Source organism: Diplotaxodon limnothrissa, linkage group LG10, assembly GCF_057381915.1.
Source record: "Diplotaxodon limnothrissa isolate DT_005_m linkage group LG10, D_limnothrissa_male_GT1.1, whole genome shotgun sequence".
Lineage (NCBI taxonomy): Eukaryota > Metazoa > Chordata > Actinopteri > Cichliformes > Cichlidae > Diplotaxodon > Diplotaxodon limnothrissa.
Genome location: NC_140605.1, coordinates 34,135,988 through 34,158,648, shown reverse-complemented (window position 1 = coordinate 34,158,648; position 22,661 = coordinate 34,135,988). Strand labels below are relative to the sequence as shown.

At 43.0% G+C, this 22,661-nt stretch overlaps 1 protein-coding gene across 1 annotated transcript; it reads left to right on the top strand.

The window, feature by feature from the left end:
• Positions 1 to 1,825: 1,825 nt before the first annotated feature.
• On the top strand, positions 1,826 to 18,231 carry LOC146624770 (hexokinase-4-like). The gene is made up of 10 exons (XM_085364127.1): positions 1,826 to 1,942; positions 10,770 to 10,932; positions 11,765 to 11,913; positions 11,994 to 12,113; positions 12,552 to 12,647; positions 13,164 to 13,263; positions 16,010 to 16,193; positions 16,367 to 16,522; positions 16,600 to 16,833; positions 18,033 to 18,231. The coding sequence occupies exons 1-10, from the start codon at positions 1,826 to 1,828 to the stop codon at positions 18,229 to 18,231; spliced, it is 1,518 nt and encodes a 505-aa protein (XP_085220253.1).
• The last annotated feature ends 4,430 nt before the right edge of the window (positions 18,232 to 22,661 follow it).

The following is a 22,661-nucleotide window of genomic DNA, read 5'->3' as shown; positions in this document are numbered from 1 at the left end:
TCTTTCGTGTGCTCCTCGCTGCACCTTCCTTTCTGTGTGCTTTGAATTCTGCATCTAACAGCATTTAAAGCTTCGAGATGTTTGCTCAAAGGCACGTTTAATCGTTGCTTTACGGCGCTCACTTTGTTTCCCTGCGTGAAAACCTGAGTTTACGCCGAGGACGCATCAGCACAGCAGGTCAACAGTAATTCTTACTTTTATAAATATATTTTAGCTCTACTAAAGATGCTTTGCAGCTTTTTCTGTTAAAGCTTTTTCATTTCAGTGGGTAAAATCTGACACTGTCAGGTCCACGTGGTGATGGGTCGTGACCTCAGCCTTACCCTAACCCTGACTATAACAGTAAAGCTCACTGGATGTTATGAGGTCTCTGAGCACTGTAACACTAACCCTTATGAGTCAATGTGATTACTTTGTCTGCTGGTTTCCAACACTTGGGAGAAAATGTTTTAAAAAGGATACGATGTATGTTTTCTAACAGCAAAGTGTTCGGTTTATTAATAATGACTTCTGAGGGTTATCACAGTGCTCAAAATTTTACTTTTGTGACTTTTACTGTAAAATTGTAAGTGGTTGCAGGCAGCTGCTGTGAAATCGATTGCTGATACCTTTGAGGGAACAACACATTTTCCCCTGGTGACAGGATCACTGAGGCTCATGCTTGGTGAAAGAGATAAAGGTGTTACATTAAAAATCATGAGCTAACCTCCGAGCGCAGTAAACCTGGAAAAAGTGCGATGCAAACAGAAACAGTTCGCTGTTAAATGAAAAGCTGTGTCTAACTGCTGAAACGAAAACACTTCAACAGGTGCAACTTTTTGCATCACAGCTGGAGTTTTCCATCCAAATTGTGGAGCGACTCTATGGTTACGCCGTAACCTTGGTTCTCTGAATAAAAGACTATCTCTCTACTCGGGAAGAGAGAGTCTCGATATGATAGAGAACACAGCAAGCTGACAGCAACCGAAGCAACTGCAACAAGGTTTTTACTGCAGCACCACTTCTGAGGCCAATTCTGCCTAGCAACAGCTAGCAAACCACAGCAGAATGCACACTGTCCACATTAGCACGAGGTTGCCGTCTGGTTCTAAACTGAAACAGCTTTTTTGGGCATATTTACATAATTAACTTCAGCGTTCGTGTTCGTTGCTGTGTATCACATCTGTTAAATAAAATAAACATAATCTGCCTGTGACATGACACCCGTGGAGCTGCTAATGAAGAGTTAGCATGCTAGCTTTAATCTTTACAGATCATTCAGGCAACATGTTTCAGCAATGGAGTTTATTTTAATGATGATTTGATTCATCTGCAAGCTTCTTCATGCAGCTGAAGTATCAAAATTTCAACTTGCTCCTTAGTAAGTAGAAATTTACACATATTTTAGGTGCTGCATGGCAACAAGCGTCCACTTGATTAGTTGATCGTGAGTGTGGTAAAAATACTTTTTCCCCCCAGTGTTTTAATTTCTCTAAATAAATCCGTACTTTCCCGTTTTGTATGAACCACAGAATAAGACCGGTCGGGTTTCACCAACAATCATTGTGGTTATGGCGCAGCTCAAATAAATGCAGACCACTGACGCTATAAACTCGTGGGCACGTGAGATGCTGTGACGCTGACTCTGGGAAAATTAGTCTGCAAATCAAAAATCATTGATTGATTTTTCTAAAACCTGTCAGGGCAACAACGGGGTGACGTCTCAGAAGACGCCATATTATCTTACTTTTAATTCTTTAATTTTATCTGAGTCTTATTGTCCTCTTTTTCTGATAATTTAACCCTGTCAGCTTAATTAATCGTCTTTTGACCTGTTTTCATCCAGATGAGCAACACACAAGCAAACGGCGAGTCCAACGTTCAGATAACCAAGAAAGCCAAAATGAGCAGCGACACCGCCGCCCTGCACCTGGACGGCATCCCTCCGGACACGCTCAGTAAGGTACGTGTCACCTGGTTGGTATGTATGATATTTTTGTGGTAGAGACAGTATTCGATAGATAACTAGCAAAAAGCCGACCCACATTGCCAGACCTGCAGCACATGTTCGTCTCATTTATGTTTAAAACACAGAAGTCTGTTTAAATTTATCATGTTGTTGTTTTTTATATTCTTTATATCACTTTATAAAGTCACACGCCATAAACACCAAACACATAAATCATGAATACATATTTTATCGTTTTTCTTTGCAAGCTAGATATTTATTTTATACCACAAAATAATAATTACAGGCACTTTTAGCTTTGCTGTCTCATGAATATTTATTTAAACATGTGACCACACATCCCACTGCACAACAATGTACATGTAGCGTACATGTCAGCATTCATTTAGAGATTAGTTACTAGAATCTGAGTGTTGAATAGAGCTTGATAATCCTGGTCTGGTCAATTATTTAGTACATTTGATTGTGATTTAGTCGCACGTCTAAGACGAGTTTGGGATGATGCACATGCACATATACACTACGATCAACATATTAGGGTCCAGTGAACACAGGATATATGTCTTATTTCTGCATGTTGGCATGCTAATTAATGAGAACACAGCATTAAAAAGTCCCTGTGCAGATACAATATCAATTAAATGTATTTTATTGGTTATTAACAGTAATTATAAAATACCTTTTAAAGTAAATATCACTTTAAAGGTTCCTGCATGTTTGCTCAGTCTGCCACAGTCTAACGTTATGGTTTTAGCCTCTTATTGCACTGATCAGAAGGGAAAATCCAGAAGCTTTAATCACATGATGATGATGTCTTTATCTTTGCAGATAACTTGTCAGAAACAAAGAATTTAACACTTTAAATGTGCTGAGCAAAGCTACCAAAGTTTATTGAGAATTCATCAGAAACTTCAGGCTAGCTTAAGTCACGGGGATTCTTCTTTCGGTGAGAAATGATCCAGATGTTGTCTTACACATTGCCACAGCTGCTAGCATTGCTCAGTGAGGTTCAGCATCAGGCTCCAGGGCTGGAAAATGAAGCCAGCGCTCTCAGGACCACTCAAAGACTCGTACAGCCTGGTACCAAGTATCTTGCACATTGAAGAAAGGAGAGTCCATAAAGTATGTGTGTATAAATATCTGTGTTTGTTTACAGCAGTGGAAAAAATGAAAATGGGCATAAAATCACATGAAAAACCAGCATTCTCCCTGAGTGACCAACAGCAATATAATAATCTTCACACAAAAGCACCAAACACTCGTTACACAGACGTAAACAGAGCAGGTGAATATTTAAAGCACGCAAAGAACAGGAAGTAGCTGCGAGCTGCCGCAAACTGTTAGTGAGTGAATTCCTGACAGAGGTCAGGAAAAAACAGGAACAAAGGATCATATTTTTCATTTGTCAGATTCATGGTCAGTCATTGGTTTACTAACTTAAATCATGACTTTATGTATTTCATCATTTTTAAAGTGACAACCTCCAGTTTTTCAGCTGCAACTTCATGAATAAGAAATCGGAGCCAAACCTCCTTATTTCCACGAAACCGTGACAAGCAGCACGATCGCATCGATTTCTATGACATCCAGGGAGTTTGTTTTTTAAGGGCGAGGCTCTGATGACTCCCAAGATGATCGCCAAAGACTGTCACCAAGACCAAAGGTTTCAGCAACCTTCGGTTTACTGGTCCATGTCCATGATGCTGACAACAATAAGCAAAACAAACCAAACGTGACTAAACTAAGACTAAAAACACCGGTTTGTTCCAGGATGAAATCAGTCAGCCAGTAAAGCTGAAATTGATCCTCTAAAGTATCTGTGCCAGAAGAAAAATCAGAGTGTTCACCAGATGAAGAGTTAAAAGTATCCGAGAATATTGGAAATAGTATTTCGGGACCATAACAGACATCTAAGGAAAAAGTTGAAGTTCACAGTCAGAAAAGACGGAAATGAAGGAAACTGTGAGACCGCAGCAAAAATGTGACTGAAAATCTGAGGGAATTTCTCAGAATCGTTACTCAGTTCAATTCAGTTTTATTTATATAGCGCCAAATCACAACAACAGTCACCTCGGGGCGCTTTGTATTGTAAGGGTGAGAGAAAACCCACTGAGCGAGCGCTTTGGTGACAGCGGGAAGGAAAAACTCCCTTTTAACAGGAAGAAACCTCCAGCAGAACCAGGCTCAGGGAGGGGCGGAAGACATGACTGAAAAGAAGAGAGCCAGAGATTATTAACAACTAATAATTAAATGCAGACTGGTGTCTAGAACAAACACTCAGTGCATTATGGGAAGCCTAAAGGAGCGCCCTGATGGGGTGATGTGGTGCCACGAAGTCTTAAAGATAAGATGGAGAGAAGAGGAAGACCTCCGGGAAGACTCGTGGGTGTAGTAAAGAACAGGGTGAGATGGAGGAAGTTGGTGCTGTAAAGGAAAGAAGTTGTAATAAACTTTATTTACGCGATGTTTTGTTACGGTTCTGACAAACCTGTCCAAGCACATAATTCTGCCCTGAATCCGAAGCTGCTTTTCACCTCTGACCTTTCACACCTGCGCTCAGGTACCTGCACAGTAACGTGGACACGGTCTGAAGAGCTGTGCAGTGATTTTCCAGCTCTGAAGGAAGCCGGGAAAACAGCAAGGCTGAATTGTTGCTGCCATCTCCAGAGGATCATTACTCGCTGTGTCAGCCCAGCCTCTTCCTGCCTCTGATTTCACGTAAACACATGTTTGTTTTGCATTCAGGTTCGTGTCACCATCACAAAGCCTGATGAAGGCCTGTAAGCTGCTGCGAACACGCCCTGGCAGCCAGTGTTGTGAAATGTGTGTGTGCTTCCAGGTCTCATGTTGTAGGACTTCTTTGGCAGGTTGGCTTTTTTCCTCCCACCGTCACACACGTTCTTTACGGTAAACAAGTTTGAACAGGCCTGCCGCTGCAGCTCCGTCCTTACTTTAAGAAGCTTTTAAAGTAATCTGTGTGGAAGTTTGACTTTACATTTAGAGCTCAGCAACTCTGCTGTATCAAACTGTTATCAGTGGTTAAATTATTGATTCGCAGTCAGAAATGAACCTGATATCAACCTAAACAGCAGCTGTGCTTGGAGTTAAACTTTGTCCCAGGATCAGATGCTGCCGTGAGGCAGGGATACAAACGTGTCTGCCTCCTCTTTGTCTCTGACTGAGTCCTCAGCTGCAGTACTTTTCCAGGAGCGAGTTTTCTCTCCTCCACTGTCCTCGCTCCTCCTCGTGCCTCCACACGCTCGTCTCTGGGTTCCTCCCTCCCAGCAGGCGAGGCTGACTTCATTCCTCCATCAAGACGGACAGGTACACGTTTAGCCGGGAGGACATTCAACATTTGGGAGTGAAACTAAAGTTTTATGTGCTTCATTCAATTTAAAATAAACTTGAAATAAAATAATGGAGAATAAAGGTGCTGGTTTGAGCAGGTGAATTTAAGGGGAAGTGTGGGGGAGATATTATCCTGTTAAAGCACAGCATCCAGACCACTGTGGTTCAAAAGTAACCGGACACCTCCTAGCTTAATATTTCTTCTGTAGTATCAACACTGGCTGCTCACAGCTGATCCAGAGGAAGTGAAGAAGAAGAAGAAACCAGTCGCTGGCACTGTAGCTGCACAGCGAGTCAGGAAGGTGTTTCCTGTCGTAAAATGGCTCAGGGCGATCTGGGTTCGGCTGCCACTCTTGTGGCAGTTGAGGAACTTCAGCGCTCAGAGGAAGCGGAGAAGCCAAGCCACCAGCACGATGACTGAGTCAAACACATTTTCACTCAGCAATTCGTGTGTTTGATCCATCGTGTGGCTCGGGTACAGCTGCTCCGTGCTACTGTACAGAGTCAGTTATACGTTTTTGCTTTGCTGATTTTCTCGCTGCCTTTCTATTCCCTCACATAGAGCCTACATGTCTGTGTAACAGCCTTTGTGCTGTGTATGTATGTAGAGCGCATACATGTTCTGGACAGTTCTGCATACTTTGAAGCTTCAGTGAGACACGGCAGTGAGACCTGCTTGCTGCCACGGAGGCCTTTTGAAGCCAAATGTGTGGATGAAACGTTGGAGTCCAAGTAACAGACTCATAAATGTGTGAATTTTACTCACTGAAACTGAAGCACAGACTTCAGAATGGTCTGAAACAGTAATATTAGTCAGAGAATCTATTAAAAATGCCCCAAACATCATAAGCGATGAAGGCGAGCAGCTACATGTAGACGTGTTTATCTCTGACAAAAGGTTGAGACTGACTGCTGGAGCCTCACATGGACGCTGGAGGAACTGCAGCACTCCTTTATCCAGCTCCAGAGGTGGAGCCGTGGTCGTTCTGATGATTACTGATAAAACACATCTGCAAAAACAAAGCTGATTTATGCAGAACAAAGTAAGCAACAAGGAACGCATTCCTGGAAGATGAAATCCTCGACTTGGAGACATCGTCGTGAGTTAACAACCCGAGGGTGGATGTGTTCATGACTTCGCTCTTAGTTCATGTTTAACGTTGGAGCCATATTTTTTCTGTGGCGCTGGTCTCAGAGTTTCTCTCATGTCTGTATTTTCTGTCTGAGAATTTAAGTCTTCCCGGAGGTCTTCCTCTTCTCTCCATCTTATCTTTAAGACTTCGTGGCACCACATCACCCCAACTCCTTTAGGCTTCCCATAATGCACTGAGTGTTTGTTCTAGACACCAGTCTGCATTTAATTATTAGTTGTTAATAATCTCTGGCTCTCTTCTTTTCAGTCATGTCTTCCGCCCCTCCCTGAGCCTGGTTCTGCTGGAGGTTTCTTCCTGTTAAAAGGGAGTTTTTCCTTCCCGCTGTCACCAAAGCGCTCGCTCAGTGGGTTTTCTCTCACCCTTACAATACAAAGCGCCCCGAGGTGACTGTTGTTGCGATTTGGCGCTATATAAATAAAACTGAATTGAACTGAGTAACGATTCTGAGAAATTCCCTCAGATTTTCAGTCACATTTTTGCTGCGGTCTCACAGTTTCCTTCATTTCTGTCTTTTCTGACTGTGAACTTCAACTTTTTCCTTAGATGTCCGTTATGGTCCCGAAATACTATTTCCAATATTCTCGGATACTTTTAACTCTTCATCTGGTGAACACTCTGATTTTTCTTCTGGCACAGATACTTTAGAGGATCAATTTCAGCTTTACTGGCTGACTGATTTCATCCTGGAACAAACCGGTGTTTTTAGTCTTAGTTTAGTCACGTTTGGTTTGTTTTGCTTATTGTTGTCAGCATCATGGACATGGACCAGTAAACCGAAGGTTGCTGAAACCTTTGGTCTTGGTGACAGTCTTTGGCGATCATCTTGGGAGTCATCAGAGCCTCGCCCTTAAAAAACAAACTCCCTGGATGTCATAGAAATCGATGCGATCGTGCTGCTTGTCACGGTTTCGTGGAAATAAGGAGGTTTGGCTCCGATTTCTTATTCATGAAGTTGCAGCTGAAAAACTGGAGGTTGTCACTTTAAAAATGATGAAATACATAAAGTCATGATTTAAGTTAGTAAACCAATGACTGACCATGAATCTGACAAATGAAAAATATGATCCTTTGTTCCTGTTTTTTCCTGACCTCTGTCAGGAATTCACTCACTAACAGTTTGCGGCAGCTCGCAGCTACTTCCTGTTCTTTGCGTGCTTTAAATATTCACCTGCTCTGTTTACGTCTGTGTAACGAGTGTTTGGTGCTTTTGTGTGAAGATTATTATATTGCTGTTGGTCACTCAGGGAGAATGCTGGTTTTTCATGTGATTTTATGCCCATTTTCATTTTTTCCACTGCTGTAAACAAACACAGATATTTATACACACATACTTTATGGACTCTCCTTTCTTCAATGTGCAAGATACTTGGTACCAGGCTGTACGAGTCTTTGAGTGGTCCTGAGAGCGCTGGCTTCATTTTCCAGCCCTGGAGCCTGATGCTGAACCTCACTGAGCAATGCTAGCAGCTGTGGCAATGTGTAAGACAACATCTGGATCATTTCTCACCGAAAGAAGAATCCCCGTGACTTAAGCTAGCCTGAAGTTTCTGATGAATTCTCAATAAACTTTGGTAGCTTTGCTCAGCACATTTAAAGTGTTAAATTCTTTGTTTCTGACAAGTTATCTGCAAAGATAAAGACATCATCATCATGTGATTAAAGCTTCTGGATTTTCCCTTCTGATCAGTGCAATAAGAGGCTAAAACCATAACGTTAGACTGTGGCAGACTGAGCAAACATGCAGGAACCTTTAAAGTGATATTTACTTTAAAAGGTATTTTATAATTACTGTTAATAACCAATAAAATACATTTAATTGATATTGTATCTGCACAGGGACTTTTTAATGCTGTGTTCTCATTAATTAGCATGCCGACATGCAGAAATAAGACATGTATCCTGTGTTCACTGGACCCTAATATGTTGATCGTAGTGTATATGTGCATGTGCATCATCCCAAACTCGTCTTAGACGTGCGACTAAATCACAATCAAATGTACTAAATAATTGACCAGACCAGGATTATCAAGCTCTATTCAACACTCAGATTCTAGTAACTAATCTCTAAATGAATGCTGACATGTACGCTACATGTACATTGTTGTGCAGTGGGATGTGTGGTCACATGTTTAAATAAATATTCATGAGACAGCAAAGCTAAAAGTGCCTGTAATTATTATTTTGTGGTATAAAATAAATATCTAGCTTGCAAAGAAAAACGATAAAATATGTATTCATGATTTATGTGTTTGGTGTTTATGGCGTGTGACTTTATAAAGTGATATAAAGAATATAAAAAACAACAACATGATAAATTTAAACAGACTTCTGTGTTTTAAACATAAATGAGACGAACATGTGCTGCAGGTCTGGCAATGTGGGTCGGCTTTTTGCTAGTTATCTATCGAATACTGTCTCTACCACACCCTGTTCTTTACTACACCCACGAGTCTTCCCGGAGGTCTTCCTCTTCTCTCCATCTTATCTTTAAGACTTCGTGGCACCACATCACCCCATCAGGGCGCTCCTTTAGGCTTCCCATAATGCACTGAGTGTTTGTTCTAGACACCAGTCTGCATTTAATTATTAGTTGTTAATAATCTCTGGCTCTCTTCTTTTCAGTCATGTCTTCCGCCCCTCCCTGAGCCTGGTTCTGCTGGAGGTTTCTTCCTGTTAAAAGGGAGTTTTTCCTTCCCACTGTCACCAAAGTGCTCGCTCAGTGGGTTTTCTCTCACCCTTACAATACAAAGCGCCCCGAGGTGACTGTTGTTGTACAAATAAATCATGTTTCTGAGAAATCCCTCAAATTTTCAAAGTAAAAACTTTCGGTTGGTTTTAGAATTTAAACTTTGATTCTGCTGATTTCAACAGACAACATCCGGCAGAAGCAACAATCCCTGTGCAACTTCTCCAGAAGTTACTCCGTTTAATTTAATTTAATCTTGTGAAATCAGCTTCAAAGTGTGTCAACTTTCAACTTTCACAAGAGATCAAATGAAACAGATCCTGTTACAGTGCGACGGGTCAGTGAATAATAATCATCAGTTATCTGTAAAATATTTAAACCGCAGCGTTTTATTTATAAAGCTCTGTTGGAAACAAGAACAGGGCGACCACAGAGACACAACAGAGTCGTGCAGGTTAAACAGCGAGGGGGCACAGAGTAACGAGCTGTAACTTTGGGTGGAAGGCCTGTTTTAAATGTCTTAAGCGTGATCAGCTCGGAGTTTGTGTCCCGTCTGTGGAACAAGTCAGGTGATCCGGAGAGAACGAAAACCGGACACAAAGGTTAGACTCCAAACAAATAAAAGCTCTTCGGTTCGTAGATGAGCGATGAGCTCGCTGCCTGCGTCAGCTGTGTTTTGTGCCGCCTGTAGGCGAGCAGGCTTCAGTGCAGTAATGGAGCCGTCGAAAGCACATTCAAAACGATGTAAACGGAGTCAGCAGCATCACAGACAACAGAATCAAATCTGACTCAGAGTTTCTGTGTCCAGTTGTTTAAAAGACGCCTGAAGGACATTCGTCTCTTCTTCGAATGTAAAGCCAGTCTATGGATCTCACCGTGAATCTAAAACGCTGTGTCGCTGAGCGCAGTTACAGCCTTCTTTATCTCGTTTGCTCGTCCGTGTCAGCCTGACTTCCAGCCTGATGCTGTTAGAGACAAAACTCCAGCCCGTTCTGTCTCCGAGCACAGACGGATTCACAGAGCAGCAGCTGAGTCACAACATGTGATCAGAAATGAGTAAAGATTGATTTTCAGGCTCAGCCGTGGGTTTGATGTGCTGAACGTATCTGCAGAAGCGTTTAAATGTTGTTTTTGTATTTTAAGCCTCACCACACGCTGCAGGGAGTGAATGAGGTCACTACGAGCAGCTGAAGCTTCCTCTGAAGAGCTGGTCCTCCTTCAGAGAGGGTGAGGAGCTCAGTCATTAGAGTGGAGTCTGACTCAGACCTGAACCCCTCCTTGGTGAGGTGTTTCAGGCATGTCCAGCAGGAGGAGATCTCAGGGCAGAGTTCCTGCCTCTCTGCTGAACACCTCGGCGTCTCCCAGAGGAGCAGCCGGAGGTCAGCACGCCTGCTGAGCCCGCTGCCCCCGGGCAGACGTCCTCTGCACCGGGCGGTGCTTTTCTCTGCTGAACACTGCTTCAAACAGTCGTGTGTTCTTCTGCAGATTTTGAGGAAATGTCGTCATCTTGTGGTTAAATGACACAGTTGCCTTGTTTGGGTTTCTCTGGAGGGCACCGACGTGCGGGCGGTGTCGACGCCCTGAACACCTTTATGTCTTTATGCTGTTCACGTGACACGGCCTCCCTCTGCAGGTGGAGAAGTACCTGCAGCCTTTCCAGCTGTCCCCGGAGACGCTGCAGGAGGTTTCGGCTCGGCTCAGGAAGGACCTGCTCCGAGGTTTAGGGAAGCACTCGCACCACAAGGCGCCCGTCAAGATGCTGCCCACCTTTGTCAGGGCCACGCCTGATGGGACGGGTAAGGACATTTTCAGATAAAAGCCAAACTTTGAATCTTCCCATAAAAACCAGAACTGTGTGGTTTACCCTCCAGCTGCTTTCTACACATGCTTACACCTGGAGCTACAGGCCAGATGTGTCCTAATGATTAAGCTCTGTGACTCTTTCTCTTAAAATTAAGACATTTGTGACTTTACGTGTGAGGAGAATGACTTTAATTTCAGTCTCTATTTAACATGGAGCCAGTGAAGAGAAGCCAGTATGAGAGAACAATGATATCTTATAGTTCCTGTTTGTACTCCTGCTGCTGTGTTTGTTTATTATCCTGATACTAAAGCTTTACAGTCGTCCAGCTTAGAAGTAATAAATGCATGAACTAGTTTCTGAGCATCACTCTGAGACAGGGTGTTTCTAATTTTAGATATTGTGCAGATAAAGAAAGCAGTCCTGCATATTTGTGTTTTGTGCACACTGGGACAAAGCTGACTCCCCACTGGCACGTGCTGTGATTGGATGTTGAAGGCTTCAGCCGTCTTCACGTGGCTACAGTAGAGGAACCCTGGACAGCTGCTGATGAATCTAAGCAGTTAAAGCTTAAACGGCTGTGGGAGGGTTTTCAGTGATTCGCAGGTGGAACAGTTGGTGGCCGGGAGTTGAACAGGGTCTGATAGCATGTCTGCACCGGCACTGCAGCAACGATGAAAACACTCAGAGTAATTCACAACTTCCTCCACTTTAGATTGTCAGAGACCTTTGCAGGGAAATAAAAGGGCGGTATTATAATTATTAAAGCTATAATTACGTTTTAAAGATGGCTTCCTGTAACTAAATCTTCATCATGCGGTCGGCAGAGAAAGGCGACTTCCTGGCGTTGGATCTGGGAGGAACAAACTTCCGTGTGCTTCACGTCCGTGTGGAGGAGGAGGCGCAGAAGGTTCTGAAGATGGACAGTCAGATCTGCGCCATCCCACAGGAAATGATGCTGGGAACCGGAGAACAGGTGACACAAATGCACACTGAAGGAAAACGAAGCAAACGGAAACATGCGAATCCCCAAAATTCACGTGTGTCTCTGTACAGCTGTTCGACCACATCGCCACCTGTCTTGGGGATTTCCTCGAGTCTCATAACCTGAAGGGTCAAACTCTTCCTCTGGGCTTCACCTTCTCCTTCCCCTGTGAACAGCTGGAAATCGACAAGGTCTCCCACACACACACACACACACACACACACACACACACACACACACACACACACACACACACACAACAGTGACCTGTGTGTTTCGGCTGTTTGAGGAGACATCAGCCTGTAGCTGTTAGGCTGTTCGTGGTTTTAAAGGTGGTTTAGATGAGTTTTTAGAAGGAAAAGAAAATGATCAGAAATAATCACAGACAGAAAACTTTCACTAAAGTGCAGAAAACATAAACAAAGAGACAAAACCTTAAAAAAAACTACCACAGAGATCCAAGACGACTGACCCTTAGACACCCCGGACTCTCCCCGGGTTTCTGTGCCTCCTCCTACAGTCCAAACATTCCTGAAAGCAGATTTTCCTTCTGAGGTGAACTCGGTGTCAGTCCTCGCGTTCACACCGATGTCACTGATAGATTCTGTAAATTGTGTTTTTCTGCACAGAGCATCCTGATCCGCTGGACCAAAGGCTTCAACTGCTCCGGGGTGGAGGGGAAAGACGTGGTCCAGTTACTGAAAGAGGCCATTCACAGGAGAGGGGTCGGTCCACAAACACTCCCAGAAATCACATTCATGTGTTTCAGCTCTGGCCTGCAGAGCCGTTCTTCCAGCTGCGGCGTTTTAGTGTTTTACCCTTCAGCACAATGTTTCTTTATACACACACACTCAGTGACACTGCACACACTGATTGCTGTTTCAGTTGATGCTAACTCACTCATGATGTTCGAGCATCAGAGTAACTGCAGCTCGTATACGAGCCACGAGTGCAGAGGCAAAGCTACAAAAAAACTGTCATTGTCTAAAGAGACGTGGACTTAACAGTAAGGGATAAACCCAGTAGCACCACGTGCTGATGTGCTGACAGAAAATGTTATGTTAAATTGTTTGTGGGCCTGATATTTGAATCTGCGAGTAATTCTTCCCACTTCACCTCTCTGTGAATGCTGCTGAGGTGCAGATTAAAAGCACCGTGGCACTTTCTCTCTCTGTGTAGGCAGGATATTTGTGAATAGGCGAGATATAAATGCACCTGTCTGCCTGTCTTCTTCTCTGCAGGACTATCATATTGGCTCGGTTGCCATGGTGAACGACACAGTGGGAACGATGATGAGCTGTGGCTACAAGGACCAGAGCTGTGAAATCGGCATGATCATTGGTAACCATAATTTCACTCTGGGATGTCTTTGTCTGTGTTGGTCTTTTATGTTTGCCGTTATTGCACTTTAATCAGCCATGCTGTTGTGCTTTATAAATAGATAAACCTCACATCTGTCTGACTGAGCTGTGTTTGCCTGCACGCCCCGAACACACTGACAAGATGATGAGTAGTCGGTTTATTGAGGTCATAAATAAATTACTGAATGGATAAAACATCCACAACAATGACATAAAAGCAGCTATATAGATACACAAAACAACCACAAAGAGACGCAAAGCAGAAGAAAATGACCCCTAAAGAGCCACAGTCACAAGAAGGCAAGAAGTACACAAACATGAAAACATGAAAGTCTTTTTATACAGGATGGACTCAGCCTCCTGTAAAAAGTTTCCTGACAAGGTTTTTCTTCTCAGTCACTATTTTTGAGTCTTACTGAAGACAAAATGATCTAAATGATGGTCCCCAAAGAAAATACCAGGCTTACATTGAAAGCTACTGTTTACGCATCTACGTTATAGTATTATAAAGTAGATATTATTTGTAGTACTGTAGTAGCAGCAGGTTTTAGACACAGGAATATGTGATGTTAGAGTACAGTGGGGCAAAAAAGTATTTAGTCAGCCACCGATTGTGCAAGTTCCCCCACTTAAAATGATGACAGAGGTCAGTAATTTGCACCAGAGGTACACTTCAACTGTGAGAGACAGAATGTGAAAAAAAAATCCATGAATTCACATGGTAGGATTTGTAAAGAATTTATTCGTAAATCAGGGTGGAAAATAAGTATTTGGTCACCTCAAACAAGGAAAATCTCTGGCTCTCACAGACCTGTAACGTCTTCTGTAAGAAGCTTTTCTGTCCCCCACTCGTTACCTGTATGAATGGCACCTGTTTGAACTCATCATCTGTATCAAAGACACCTGTCCACAGCCTCAAACAGTCAGACTCCAAACTCCGCCATGGCCAAGACCAAAGAGCTTTCGAAGGACACCAGGAAAAGTATTGTAGACCTGCACCAGACTGGGAAGAGTGAATCTACAATAGACAAGCAGCTTGGTGTGAAAAAATCAACTGTGGGAGCAATCATCAGAAAATGGAAGACATACAAGACCACTGATAATCTCCCTCGATCTGGGGCTCCACGCAAGATCTCATCCCGTGGGGTCAAAATGATCATGAGATCGGTGAGCAAAGATCCCAGAACCACACGGGGGGACCTGGTGAATGACCTGCAGAGAGCTGGGACCAAAGTAACAAAGGTCACCATCAGTAACACACTACAACGGCAGGGAATCAAATCCCGCAGTGCCAGACGTGTTCCGCTGCTGAAGCCAGTGCATGTCCAGGCCCGTCTGAAGTTTGCCAGAGAGCACATGGATGATACAGCAGAGGATTGGGAGAATGTCATGTGGTCAGATGAAACCAAAGTAGAACTTTTTGGTATAAACTCAACTCGTCGTGTTTGGAGGAAGAAGAATACTGAGTTGCATCCCAAGAACACCATACCTACTGTGAAGCATGGGGGTGGAAACATCATGCTATGGGGCTGTTTTTCTGCCAAGGGGACAGGACGACTGATCCGTGTTAAGGACAGAATGAATGGGGCCATGTATCGTGAGATTTTGAGCCAAAACCTCCTTCCATCAGTGAGAACTTTGAAGATGAAACGAGGCTGGGTCTTCCAACATGACAATGATCCAAAACACACCGCCCGGGCAACAAAGGAGTGGCTCCGTAAGAAGCATTTGAAAGTCCTGGAGTGGCCTAGCCAGTCTCCAGACCTCAACCCCATAGAAAATCTGTGGCGGGAGTTGAAAGTCCGTGTTGCTCGGCGACAGCCCCAAAACATCACTGCTCTCGAGAAGATCTGCATGGAGGAATGGGCCAAAATACCAGCTACTGTGTGTGCAAACCTGGTAAAGACCTATAGTAAACGTTTGACCTCTGTTATTGCCAACAAAGGTTATGTTACAAAGTATTGAGTTGTATTTTTGTTATTGGCCAAATACTTATTTTCCACCCTGATTTACCAATAAATTCTTTAAAAATCCTACCATGTGGATTCATGGATTTTTTTTTCACATTCTGTCTCTCACAGTTGAAGTGTACCTCTGGTGCAAATTACTGACCTCTGTCATCATTTTAGGTGGGGGAACTTGCACAATCGGTGGCTGACTAAATACTTTTTTGCCCCACTGTATGATTTGTGCTTTGGTTATGATGCTTCTTGGCTCAGAATCCCGGACAAGCCCCCAAATTTACTCAAACAACAGAGAATGATGTCACAGGAGCTGCTGTCTGAGCCAGATGTTGTCTGAATGACAAGTGACATCTGCCCATAGGTGAAGGAGTCACAGAACGGTGTGGCCCACGAGTGTACATATTTGCCATATTTGGGCCAAACGTTCATTGCTATATCTGGAGGGCTTCCTCCAAGACCTAGATTTTAATTTTTATATTTTAAAATATCAGAAAATTATATTTTAATTTTATGACATTTTGGGGTCAATTTGGAGTTGCGAATAATTCCCTTTTATTATGATTTTGACTCTTCTAAGCTGCTAAATGCTTCGCGGTTTAAATGGTAAATGGCCTGTATTTGTATAGCGCTTTACTAGTCCCTAAGGACCCCAAAGCGCTTTACACAACCAGTCATCCACACATTCACACACTGGTGATGGCAGCATTGTAGCCACAGCCACCCTGGGGCGCACTGACAGATCTAAACAACATTGTCCTGCAGGTACGGGAACCAACGCCTGCTACATGGAGGAAATAAAGAATGTGAAGCGTATTGAGGGCGAGGACGGACGGATGTGCATCAACACGGAGTGGGGCGGCTTTGGGGATGATGGATGCTTGGATGACATCCTGACTGAGTTCGACGTGGAGGTGGACAAGACCTCCATCAACCCCGGCGTGCACATGTATGTTTCACAACTATTCAGAATCATAACACACCTCTCCCGTTCATGTGATCAGCTTCAGATAAGTCTTTGAGACAACTTCTATACAATAATTTTTTGCCACAGCAGAAGTTAGAAACTGATAGCTAATGTTTGTGAGAGTTTCTGTCCTGATTATGTGCGTTCTCCTGTAGCTTTGAGAAGATGATCAGCGGCATGTATTTGGGAGAAATCGTTCGACTGGTGCTGGTGAAGATGACCAAGGACAAGCTGCTGTTTAAAGGACAGATATCGGAGGCATTGGGGACCCGTGGACTGTTTGAGACCAAGTTTATCTCTGAGATTGAGGAGTGAGTCTTTTGCCTTTTCCTTGTTTCCAGCAGTCTCTCCTGGTCTTCATTATCTAACCACTTTGTCTGGTGCTCAGGCCGGACAGCGGTTTGGAGAACGCCAAGAAGATTCTGACTGAGTTGGGTCTGGATTGGAGTCTGGTCGACGCCTCTGTGGTGCGCCTGGTCTGCGACACTATCTCCTCACGCTCGGCCTATCTCTGTGCTGCCGCCCTGGCAACCCTCGTCAACCGCATCCGTAACAACCGCAAACTGGGCCACCTGAAGACCACTGTCGGGGTGGACGGGACAGTGTACAGAAAACACCCCACGTAAGAGGCATTTGGTGATCAGAGCAAAGACATTTGAACATTTCACCAAACTTCAGTTGGTTTGCTGATATTAAGTAACCAGTCTTTTCTAACAGGCATACTTAAATATTGTTTGGAAAGATTGTACAGAGTACACTTTTAATGACTTTAAAAACAAGAACTGAGTGCACTATTCTGTACATTCAGGTTCAGATATATTCATACACTCCCATCAATACTAGGTTAAGTCTTCTTTAGCAAGTTGCACTTTGACCAGACACTTTTAGTAGCCGTCAACAAGCCTCTGCCATAACTCTGGTTGAATATTTGATCACTTTTCTTGCCAGTTTTGGTAGAGTTCATTTAAACTGGTTGGGTTCCTGGCACAGACCCGGCTTTTAAGCATAGTCCATATTTTCAGTAGGGTTGGGGTCAGGGCTCTGGGAAGGCATTTCCACAAGCTTAATGTTAGCCTGCTTTATTCATCCCGCAAACAGTTCTGATGCGTTTGGGTAAATATATGTACTATGTAAGTAATTTTACATTGTGTATGTCCACCTTTAAAATATAATTAAATTGTAATTTAAAATAAAACTCCATTTAATTTCACGGGAATGATACCTGTAGTCCTAGGCTGTATTATGAAGCACTTGTCCATGTGGGATGCTGCAAATTTCAGTTAAGCTTGAAGGAGGAACTTCTTTCTTGGTGGACACCCTTTCAGTTGATGGACAGTGACGCTGGTGCTTCAGCAGTTTGGTGGTTGTTGGGTTGTTCCTGAACATCCTGACCGGTTTTCCCTCTTCTGAGGGGGACAGTTTGGATCTTGTTTCAGACCCTCAAAGTGGAGACACATTGAGCTGATGATCTCTGAATCTGCGGTTATTTAGAAATGGCTCCAAGAGAACATCCCAACCTAGATTTCCTGAGTTTCACAAACTTTCCCATTTTTCTGAATCGGTCAATCCAGTATCTGCTATCAAATCCTTTTTATTCTGGCAAAGAGAAACTATATGAATAGGCCTTGACTTAATAGACACTGTAGTACCTTCAGCACCGCGTTTGGGTCTACGCATAGATTTGAGCCTGTAGCTATCATTCTGATCTTGTGTAGATTAGAGAAACCCATTTCTTGTTTTGTTTTTTGCAACTCATTAAACGGTGAAATCTGGCAGTTCTGTCCTTTCAACACCTCCCTCTCTCTTTCCTTCCTTTTCCAGCTTCAGCAGTAAGCTCCAGAAGGCGGTGCGCCTGCTCGCCCCTCAGTGTGACATCACCTTTCTCGTTTCGGAGGACGGCAGCGGGAAGGGCGCTGCCATGGTAACGGCTGTGGCGCAGAGGCCGGCTCACCAGTCCCGACTGCTAGAGGAGAGCGACGGTGAGGACAATGAGGAGGAGGAGGAGGAAGAGGGTCAATAATGTATTTTTGACCAATCTATGCCTCAGTGCAGCTGCAACTGTTCATATCATGTAAAGAGAGGTGGAGGGAATCCTCTGGTATTTTATCATGTTGAGATTTTATTAGAAAAGAAGTAGAAAACATGTTGATCAGAGTATTTAAAGCACAAAAACTTGCACAAGACTCACTGAAAAAGGTATTAAAAAGTAAACGATGCGTCAAAAGGAGAAGATTTAAAGTCATTTTATAGGTCGCTATGGAGATTTTGATCCATTAAAAACGTATTTATTAATAAGGGGCATAGCTTCAGGGGGATTTGTGGTGGCAACAATTCCTAAAAATAAGTGTTGTTATATCACTGCAGCAAGGGGCGTATACTCCAGGGGGGGCAGAGGGGCCCAGATCCCACTATTGCTGGTTAGAGACAGTGTTTTCCTCCTCAGTGTGTCACTGTGAGTGTAACTCAGTAATGTTAAATAATAATAATAATAATAATAATAATAACCACTGAAAGCTGATGTTCTGATTATATAACAGGATATTTTAAAGTTTAAAAAAATGGACAGTTTACAAACCTTAATGTGTGAAAATGATGTTGATGAAAAACAGGCTAAAGGAACGGAAACAATTCAGAGCTTCCCTGAGAAATGTCGCGCTTTTAAGATTATTTTTATTAACATAAATCTGTGACGGTTGTCAGCACACATGGTGGTACAAGGCAAGAAAGAGTGGAATAAATAATTTGGCTTTTTTAATTTCCTCAATCTCAATAAATAAAAAACACAAGACTAAGAATTATCAGAGAAATGCACCGTTTGCTGCTTGGTGAGATTTCCAGTCATCCTGAACAGCAGTGATCTGTTTGTGTCCAAGTAAAAGATAACAGATGCTTCAGTCTGATGCAGAAAAGAGGGAGAAGAGGATGTTTGTGAAATGTGTTTTTTAAGGTGCCAAAAATCCTCCTGCTCTTTTTTTTTAATGGGGAATAAAGAGTTTATGTACAAACAACCACAGAAGAAGAGCTGCAGCACAATGTGCACTAAAGCCAGTGAATAAATAAAAATGTTAAACCGTCCAATCAGAATGAGCCTGTGTGTTTTCATTACTGATGCTGTGGTGCTGATGACAAATAAACAGGTGAGGAGGAAACTACTGAGAAGAAGCCTCGCTGTGCCGATGCCCATCTGACAATAAGAGGCTGGAAAATTGGCCAGTAGGTATGATTGAACAGGTGAAATCAGTGACCTTTGACCTCAATGAAGTAACATCATGATGCAAAGAGAATATGTGAGGAAACGCCACAGTTCACAGACTGCTTAAGTAAAGAGACGGTGGACGATTTCTCCATGAGCTCTGACGGTGATGTTTGAACGAGCCGCCGTGAACGTGCACTCACGTGCACTCACGTGCACTCACGTGCACTCACAAACACTCAACACTGCTGCGAACGAAAGAAGCAAAGAATCCGTCAGAGAGAAAAATCATTCAGCATTTTTAAAACACAGTTTGATGTTTGAGACACTCCTGCAGAGGTTTCCAGCTGTTTCTGCTGCTCTCCCTCTCATGATTAAAAGGATTATGTTTCAGTTACTCCAGTAAAGACACTTGCTTTAGCTTTTCTTTTTTTTCTGAAGGCCGTTCAGACACTTTCATCTGCTGTTTTTAAAAGCACGCTGCACACCCAGCTGAGATATACCGAGGTTTTAGTTAATCGCTCTTTGAGAATCACCTTGTTGGTGTAAAATTCCTATTTTATGTTATTTTATGTTTGTTACATGCAGACAGAAACTCTGTGAGCTAACCAAGAGTTTGGTGTCTTTTAAAGGCTTGAATGCTTCAAATGGTCAGGTACAAGAACTGTATGGAGTTATTTTTGTGCCTCTATTCTGATCCAGTGGATGGTTTAAACTGGATTAAACCAACAATGGTCTGAAAAAATTATATATTTTAAAATAAAATAACACATTAATCGAAAATGGATTTAGCTACATTCTGGACCATGTTTCTGGAAAGCAGTAGCTAGCGAGCTGACTGGAGACCAAAACAGCCAATCAGAATCTTTGCATCCAAGTCTGTGATTGGTTGGTTTTGAGGCACATTTATAAGTGTACAGAGAGTAGCACAGAGCAGAGACCTGAGCGAGAGTGGCTGTTGCTGTGTCTGTATATGGGTAATAGCAAACACTGAAATACATTTCCTGCACGCAGCAGTGAATTTTAGTCGCTCAAATTAAACTTTTCTTCCCTCAAAATAATTTTCTCCTGTGCCAAGTCGTTCGACGCTGTGCAAGCGCATCATTAACACCGTGTCCAGCCTCTGAGATTGAACCTGACGATGGAGACCTCTTTGTCTTAAAAATGTAACCTTTTTTCTTTTTTAGGTTTTTTATGTGTAAAAATTCCAAGATGTGATGGTGGTTCGTGATTAATTCACCCAAGAGACTGAAAGGCAGCTTAGAAAAGCTACTGGAAGCTGAAAACTGGAGAACCTAAAAATCACTCTGATCAGTTTAATTCAGCTCATATTTATTTATAGAAGTTTTTATGGTGTTCAGAGTTCATCTGTAGGTTTGGAATATAAAGAGACAGAAACACTGACCTCATCGGAGGTCAAATACAGGACACACATGCAAATCATAAATCATAAAACACCATTTACGAACGGAGTTTATGATTAGTAGTATAAGAAAACTAGAAAAATTCAAATGTAAAGAAATACTGGAAATAATTTGATTTATTCATGATGACGTGAGAGGTGATGAAGCTGCTGCTGAGGCGCTCGACTCTTCTTCAGTGGGAATAAATAAAAAGGATGGTTTAAAGCTGGAGGTGCAGATTGACTCATAATTAACACTCAGTACTTTGATATTTCATATTTCCTGACACGTTAAAGCGGTGATGCTGTTGCAGGACTTTAAGGACTTATTTAAAAGTCCTCTGATTGGTTTTAACGTGGTTTCACTCACCTGAGTCCTCTGCTAATAAAACAGGTAATAAAGGAAGCTCTGAAGCACCGTTTTTAGCACTCAGCCAGCTCTTCAGGGTCACTTCACTGAGAAACCTTCCTGAAAAGCTGAGTATGTACCCAGGGCCCACAGAGGCTCGCTGGCCTGTAGTTCAGAGTGTGTCACAGCGAGCAGAGGGAAAACACGAATAAAAGCTGCTTTTGTTTCCACGAATCCTCGCAGATGAGCTCAAAGCCTCACATGTGCAGACTGAGCTCTGCAGTCCAGGCCTGCCGCCACATGCACTTCCTGCTCTGGCCCCACGGTGGGTCCAGTTCACCACGTGCTTCCTCCCTCTGCTGGATGCAGCTGGTAACTGCAGCGTACATTCAAATCACCACCAGAGAGGCAGGAGTGAGCACGTCATGTGCACGTGCTCAAAAGCAGATGGTATATTGGAGTGATGAGGACTCAGAGTCTGCAGGGCTGTTTCACGTGTTTTAACTCCTAAAGTTTGGATTTTGTGGATTTTGTGACAAAGTTCCTGTTTTTTGAAGACTTCAACTCAGTTCAATTTTATTTTCTATAGCACCAAATCACAACAACAGTTGCCTCAATGTCAAATTCAAATTTTATTTGTCACGTACACGCACATTGTGTGTGCATATAAAGCACACACAATGTGCTTTATATGCAAGATAAAGACCCTGCAATAATGCAGTGAAAACCCCAAGAGTCATGAGCCTATATGAGCAAGTGTTTTGGCAACAGTGGGAAGGAGAAACTCCTTTAAAAAGTTCAACAAATATTTCTTCAACTGGTTAATGAGATGCCGGATGATTTCAGGCTGCTGATCTAATCAGAAACTGTTTACATTTTAACCCCTTATCTGCAAAAACACTGAACAACACTGAGATCCAAGGATCAACCAGGGCTGCAGCTAAAGAACAGACAGCCTGGGGGGGTGGGGGCCACTGCACACCAGAAATTTGATTGGCTGCCCCACCAAAAATTTTGACGTCAACTTACTAAACCCGTGGTTGATAGGGGAGGACAAAAATCCCTCTTCGTTCCTGCAGGGGGCGCTCGAGTGACTGCAGAATGAATGGAGCTGTAAATCCTGTGTGGTAAACAGTTTTCATCTTATCAGTCACAGAAGAGGCTGGGACAGCAGATTCAGTTCCACTTTTAGCTTTCTGCTGATTTTAAAGATTTATTTAGTTGAAAATAAATAAAAAATTCTGTGACTGCACCACTTTAGTGCTTTACTCCATCCTTCATTCTGATTCTGATGTGAGCACCTGTGAAGACGTTCACTTCATCAAACACACGATCCGCTCAACTTAATGGCATCCAGTTAGAGGAGCTATAAAATTAAAATGATCCTCCTGTATGTTTTTATGAAGGAGGATCTACACAGACCACAGCTGTGTTTTGTATCAGTCTGTAAACACGTTAACCTGGGAGAACTGCTGGAGCCTCCAGTGGCCTTCAGAGGAACTGCAG